General features: G+C 39.6%; 1 protein-coding gene across 3 annotated transcripts; it reads left to right on the plus strand.

Moving 5' to 3' along the window:
• Nucleotides 1-469: 469 nt before the first annotated feature.
• cdc7 (cell division cycle 7 homolog (S. cerevisiae)) lies at nt 470-7,472 on the plus strand. 3 transcript variants are annotated; one of them, XM_044367831.1, is made up of 12 exons: nt 470-678; nt 972-1,047; nt 2,270-2,356; nt 2,536-2,671; nt 3,749-3,842; nt 3,982-4,124; nt 4,355-4,700; nt 4,883-4,990; nt 5,380-5,555; nt 5,701-5,783; nt 5,910-6,059; nt 6,207-7,472. In XM_044367831.1, the coding sequence occupies exons 2-12, from the start codon at nt 972-974 to the stop codon at nt 6,674-6,676; spliced, it is 1,869 nt and encodes a 622-aa protein (XP_044223766.1). In that variant the 5' UTR covers nt 470-678; the 3' UTR covers nt 6,677-7,472. The 3 variants fall into 3 exon arrangements, with proteins under 3 accessions (XP_044223766.1, XP_044223769.1, XP_044223767.1); XM_044367834.1 differs by having other exon boundaries at nt 471-678; nt 4,355-4,418; XM_044367832.1 differs by lacking the exon at nt 470-678 and adding an exon at nt 787-872.
• Nucleotides 7,473-7,513: the final 41 nt, after the last annotated feature.

Here is a 7,513-nt window from a genome sequence, read left to right on the forward strand (position 1 = left end):
TTAATTGTTTTTACAGCCTTTGAGTAAAGGAAATAAAGGAAAATTGAACTGAGTCGATGTCCTGTTTGACCTCCTTTGTGAAGACCAATAAGTTCCTCTTTTTACCTATAAATTTGCTTTTATGAATAGGAACATTAAAAGATTTGTAATAGATAGCTGGTAAATCAATGAAGAGTTATCTTTTTCAAATAGTACGTGCTTCCAAAAATAATATAAACTGTTCATCAATATGACTGTTGATAAAGATACACGTTATTCCAAGAGTCTCACAAAAAGGCCAAAATAACTGACCAGCAGCCTCAGGGGAGCAACTGATATCAATATATTTCCTGGATTGTTATTGTTATATCTTAGCTGGATAAATGTGAGTGAGTTTGAAAGGAACCTCCTTTATGTTATCCTCTTCCTCTGTGGTGCCATGTGGGCGGGCCTCTTGACGTCACGTGATTTGTGCTGCTGTAACGCGAGAAGTCGCTGACGTCACTTTTAGCGCGGAGTTTGTTGTTGGCGGAAAAGCTTTTAGTCTCAAAAAGTCTGAACAAATTATTTTATTCAGCCGCAGCCTAACTGTGGTTTCAGTGCTTAATGTTTCAGCAGTGCGGCATTAGCTCATGACTGCAGGGCGTTTCATTTGATATTTATTTGAGAAACTGTCGCACTTTACGACCAACTGAAGCGGTAAGTTTCTTTTTTACTCAACAAGCGGTGGTTAGCTAGCCTGACAGCAGCATGACCATTTAAGTTAGAAATGAGTGCAAACAGCGCTTATCTTCTATCCATCTGGCAATTTAACCAGCTAGTTTGCCAAAAACCAGAAGCTTTATCAAGTGGGTACAGCTCTACACAAACTGTCCAATTTAACGTGACTTCCTGTAAGTCAGTTTGACAGCGACTAACTACGATCATGAAAATGTCTCAGTTTCTTGTCATTTCCAGCCTAATTTCTTAATTTCTTTCTCTCTGTCTCTCAGATGGAGTTGTCTCCTGTCTGCACTGAAGAATGTGTTATCAAATCTGACAGAGGTCACAGGAAAAGTAAAGTCTCAAGTGAGTTTAACCGTTTATGATGATGTGATAAAGACACAATGAAGACAATACACACATTGTTTAAGCAGAGATGCACTAATATATTAGCATGTTACAGGTAATGGCTAATATATGTACTTAAGTTAGTATTACACTTATTGTTAATAGACTGGATAGCTATACATATATATATATTTGGATCCATGTCATTTAATACAACTGTTAAATTAGACAGAAAATACAAGAACCATTGTCTTTTTTTACTTTTATTGTTTTTATATGCAAAACAATAACACACACAGGAGCTCATGAAAAACATCTGTAAATCAGATCATTAACATATATGTCTAATTGTCTTTGTCACTTTCCATTTATTCTACAGTGTTGCTTCCTTTCTTTAGGATAATGTCTATTTCTCCCACTTTTTCTCAATTAGGGTCCCTTGCAGTCTTACAATGTGTCAGTTTTTCCATCAGATAGATTTCCTCGACTATCTGTGTCCACTGATCCAGAGCTGGCGGGTCAGCTTTACCCACTTTCTGTGTTATAGCCTTTTTACAGGCCACTATTGATATTTTAAGCAGATATTCATCCTTTAGCTGTATAGGACCATTTGAAAAACTACAAAAGTAAAGCAGAGAAATATCCATAGGAACGTTATATCTTAATATTCTTTTCATTGCTGTACATACTGTTTCCCAGAATTTGGTTATTTTGGGGCATTTTACAGAACACACAACCATGATCAACATTTACAGATCCACATTCTCTCCAACACACAATATTTGTGTTCAAGTGTTGACTCTTCAGCTTAGGCGTGATAAAGAATCTGATTAAATTCTTCCAGGAAATCTCCCTCCATGTCTGTGAACTAGTGGTTTGGTGTTTCTTCTACATTTGATATTACAATATTGAGTTCCTATTCTCATTTTCCCTTTGTGTGTGCTGTTGAATGTCTTCTATTCATTAACAATCTATGAATGCTGATATGATTCTCATCAGACTACCCTTATATGTTTTATTTGAGTGATACCATTCACTTCCATGGAGGGGGAAGGACCATTGTCTTTATAGAAAGACCTTTTCATTGCATGCCTGAAAAGCTTAACCAGTTTTGCATTAAAACCTGTACAAAAACACATACTGGATGTGGCTGATCTGGGTAGGTAAATATGGTATCAGTTTAAATAAAAACATATGAGAGCATCAAAATCAGCCTTAATATTTTTCCTGTTTCTTCCAGGGGATGTGGAGATCGACATCGAGGTTCTCTACAAAGCTGTTCCTCAGCTTGCTAAAGTTTTCCGCATCACTGACAAAATTGGAGAAGGTACATGCTCTACACAACCTTCCCATCAATTATTGAATGAATGGTGTCTCAAAATCTAGACTTTGCTACAGAATAAAACTTGGAGTTTGTTCAGGATAAATACAGTATTCATTGTTCACCTCATTGGATTTATTTGGGCGGCAAAGGTGATTTGTTTGTGACGTGTATCTGTGCATCAGGTACGTTCAGCTCAGTGTACCTGGGTGAGGCTCAGATGCGGGATGGGAGGAGAGAGATGTTCGCCCTGAAGCACCTCATCCCGACCAGCCATCCTACACGCATTGCTGCTGAGCTCCAGTGTCTCACTGTCGCTGGGTGAGTCCAATACTGCTGTGTGTTTATAAAGCGATAATGTTTTACTGATTGTGATTTCTGTGACCTTTTTATTTTTTATGTTTTTTGTTTTTTATTTTTATTTTTATGTGTTAGGGCTGCAACTAACAATTATTTTCATTATCGAATAATCTGTTGAATAATTTCTTGATGAATCGCTTCGTTGTTTGGTCTATAAAATGTCAGAAAATGGTGAAAAATGTCGATCATTGTTCCTCAAGAGCAAAAGATGACATCTTCTTTTGTCTCGACCAAAATTCCACAAGTTACATCCCAAAGATATTCAGTTTAGTATCATAGAGGACTAAAGAAACCAGAAAATATTCACATTTCGAAGCTCAAATCAGAGAATTTTTAAAAAAATTACTCAAAATGACTAATCAATTATCAAAATAGTTGGCGATTAATTTAATAGTTGGCAACTAATCGACCAGTCGTTGCAGCTCTAATTTGATTGTTACGAGTTAGCTAACTGTTTACACATAACATACTGTTAACATACTATTATTATGAGGCGGTGGTGTTTGGTATAAAAGGAGTATTATTGGAGTTAATAGTTCAGTTTTTCTGTCTGCAGATGTGCCTCTCCTCAATAATACTTTTTCTGTTACTTTGCTGTTTAAAACCATTAGAGACCTTCTGTATGTATGTGCTAGATTTAAGGGATACCATATTTTTATATTTGCTACAAACATGAAGCAGTGCTGACACATAATGAGAGTTGCGTGCTCACAAATTCCAAAATAGCACATTGAAGAACTCAATCGTATCATAACGGTTTGATTCTTGCTTTTTTAAGTCTATTTTTTTTTATGCCGTAACAAATTGTAGTGTGGGTTCCTCATTTGTTTAGCGTTGCACGATTCAGCTGAACAGCTCAATACATTGATAGCCAGTTTGGCAAGACATGTGCAACATCAAGCTTTACATTTATGTTCAATCAGTACTTTTGTTACAATTCTTGGCAGTGACTCGCCAACATCTTCACTTGAGGACAAATCACAGAAAACACTGAAAGGAGTTCTGCAGTCTCAATGCATGTTTTTGTTTTCTTTGCAGAGGCAGAGAGAATGTGATGGGTGTGATGTACTGCTTCAGGAAGGAGGACCACGTAGTGATTGTTATGCCTTATATGGAGCATCAAGCCATTGTGGTATGAAGTAGAGTCGATCATTGTAACTTGTAAACATGTGATCCCCAAAACATACATCATCTAGTGGATTTCTTCATATAGTTCTTGTTTGCTCAGATGTAACTGAAAACCTTTGATCCAATCAAAATGTATTCATCAGGACATCATTGGCTCATTAAGCTTTGAAGAAGTCCGTCTGTACATCTACCACCTGCTGAAGGCCCTGAGACACATTCATCAGTTTGGTATAATCCACCGAGACATCAAACCAAACAATTTCCTCTACAACAGGAACACCAAGATGTGAGTAGTTTCACCAAATGTAACTGCTGTGTTATTACGTCTGAAATGTTTCCTTTACTTGTTTTTCTAATAAAATTCTAAATGCTAATGACTTTAGGAGCAAAAGTGTCTGACTATTTTGGCATGATGTTCAGTATCTGTGTAACTTAGGTGCAAGGCTGGTCACATTACGGCGGGCCCAGAGCAGATGGGAGTTGTGAGTGTTGTTCTGTGTGTATTTGTGTGTGTAGGTACGCCCTAGTGGACTTTGGCCTGGCTCAGGGTACAGCAGACACCCAGATCGAGCTGCTGAAGGTAGTGAGGCAGAGGTCATCGCAGAAAGGTGGAGGGTCCACAGGGAAACAAGACACCACACAGCGGAGCAAAGCACCACCTAGACTCCCTCCCACCACTACCACCACAGCTTCCACCTCACTACCTCTGCCTCCACGACAATCCACAGCCCTGCCACCTTCCTCCTCCTCTTCCTCCACCACCACCACGTCCTCGTCAGCCTCTCGGAAAGCACTGTTTAAAAAAGCACGTTGTGCCACCAGCACAGTCACCACCTCCACCTCTCGCACAAAGCACACAAAGGTGTCTGCACCACGTTGATCATTTTTCCTTTACTGGTGATGGTAAATGTTTGTAATTAAGGTTTATTTGAAGATCACAAACCTGAAGCAGGGTGAAGGTATTTCTGGATAGATCTGTTTGCATTCTGTTTTCTGCACTAATGTGTTGCTTCTAGCTTAACTCCTCCATGTTTGTTTTTCAAGGATTTGACAGGTCTGCGCAAAGTGCCGCGGCCTGTGTTTGGAGAGAGGAACCTGAACAGCTGCACTCCAGCTCCGTCCACCACCAAACAAGCTGCCATTAAGACAGAAGTAAGCAAGTTAAAAAGTCAGTTTCAGAAAGAAAAAGAGATCTCTTCTTCTGAATATTGTGTCTTGGAAAACTGCAGGAACACATCACACCGGTACTCACTAATCATTAAAAGTTACTTATCTGACTTAGATTGCCAAAATATCTATTTTTAGTATTTTAGCTTAGTTGTGACCTGTTTCATAAAAGTTCTTTAAAGAATTTTCTGTGATCTATATTACTGCAGGCACAGTTTATCTTAAAACTGATAAAATTACATGTAAGTGAAGGTTTTGCATAATTGGCAGATAACATTTTCATTTGTTTGAAGAGAAACCTTTCAAGAGTATTCTAGACATTTATTTTTCAGTGCAGTCATTGAATTTCACTCTTCCTAAAACTGTTTATTCAGCTGGTAAAACCTGGCAGAACAGAGGACCCAGTCAGTCGAAGATACTCCTCAGCCAGCCGAGGCCCGCTGCCTGTCAGGACTCAGAGCAGCAGTCAGAAACCTCAGAGGAGCGTACATCAGAGTCTCACCTGTAACTGCCACCTAACCGACCGAGTCTGCAACATCTGCATGTCCAGGTGAAAAAAATATGAAGAATAACAACAACAGCTTAAATGTTGAAATATGACCTTGTAGAGTTTTTGAGTACAGCAATTCAACTTAAATTCTGGTGTGTTTTATTTTGATTAAACTCCTGCTTGATGTCCTTCTTACTGACTAAAGGAAGCAGCAGGTGGCTCCCAGAGCTGGAACTCCAGGCTTCAGAGCACCAGAAGTCCTAACAAAGTGCCCCAACCAAGGGACAGGTCGGTATCTCAAAAAAAAGTTTGTGTGTATTACTTGAGGAATTTTTGTGGAGGTTTCTAAACTAAAGACAGACAAGGCCTCTTATCCTCTTTTACTGTCATTAATGTGTTTTATCCTGCACTCAGCCATAGATGTTTGGTCAGCTGGTGTGATCCTACTCTCACTGCTCAGTGGCCGTTACCCGTTCTTCAAAGCCAGCGACGACCTGATCGCTCTCACTCAGATCATGACTATACGAGGCTCCAGAGAGACCATCCAGGCTGCTAAGACATTCGGTATGTATTAATGTTTTTACCCCTCAGTAGTTGATCACCACAGTCAAATCACTATGATGTCGGAGGGGAACTTCAGTCCATCTTTACGGTTTTGGAAGTCTCCGTTTAAACAGTGAAACTTGTTTTTGGTTTGAACCTCGTATTCAGGAAAGGCGGTGTTGTGCAGCCGGGAGCTTCCTCGGCAGGATCTCAGGACGCTGTGTGAGACGCTGAGGGGACGGAGACCATCACCAGATGATGAGGTCACACCTCTTACTGAAGGCAGCAAAGACTCACCCGCCACCCTTCATCATAAAATCCAAGGTGACTCGCCTACACACCGTCCCACTGAAGGAACATTTAAGAAACACAAAGATGGAGCGGGTGAAACTCCTCGGCCTCTCTCAAACCGCACTCGCCTCCAAGCCCACCAGGATCGTTCAGGGTGTACAAAAACCTCCACCCACCCCGCTAAACAGACCTCAGAGACAGACTGCATGGTGCAGGATGATGAGCGGGGCTGGGACAAAGTTCCTGATGAGGCCTACGACCTGCTGGACCGACTGCTAGATCTCAACCCGGCCACCAGGATTACAGCTGCCCAGGCCCTACAGCACCCGCTGTTTAAAGACTTGTGAAACCACAGAACCAGGAGCCTCATATCAACATTACACAACTTTCTATTAACCCTAAACTGTAAGTTAAAGGCCAGTTTTTTGTCCACTCCTGCTAGACACAGGTTCATTTAAGCAGAGTGGGGAGAAGTTCATATTTAAATAATTTTAGATTAGATTTTAACATTAATATTCATTCAAGACAAGTTTCAGTTGTTGATTCACAGGCCTGCATTTGAGAGTTAAAGTTGGTTGTTTTCATGGCAGCTATGGTGTAGTGTAGGGCTTTATATATGTGTTGTGAAGTAACAAGATCAGAAAGCATTAACTGAAGACATTATACCAGCATGACTATTGGCTGTTGTCTCCTTGGGTGAACAGTTTTACATGTATTTAAATAAACATCCAACCCTGCAGGTGTTGCTGACTTCTACATGGAATCAGTTACCAGACTGTCTGATTATCTCACTTTTCATGTTTTACGTTTTGTACTTTTTTACTTCGAAGATCAAAAAAATAATACAAAACTCAAAGAGCCTTGTTATTGCTGTAGGTTACAGTAATACACTGGGTCAGGTACGTCCTTATATATTTAAAAAAAGTTTTTTAAATAAGAGATACAACAAATATTCTTGTTAGTGTGAACCAGGTCTTTTCAAAAGGGAAATATTATACTTACTAGTGTCACTGCTGCCAAAACTCATTTTTCAGGAAGGGTAAAAATGTAAGGGCTTTATTTGAAGGTGCGTATGAATCTCATCTGTATTTTATGAGAAATGACTCAGTTGACTTTGGATTTTCTAATAAAGACAAAAACAAAGTGCTGTCTTTTTTTAAAGAAAGTTAAAAGTATTAACTGAG

This window comes from Thunnus albacares, chromosome 12, assembly GCF_914725855.1.
Source record: "Thunnus albacares chromosome 12, fThuAlb1.1, whole genome shotgun sequence".
NCBI classification, from domain to species: domain Eukaryota; kingdom Metazoa; phylum Chordata; class Actinopteri; order Scombriformes; family Scombridae; genus Thunnus; species Thunnus albacares.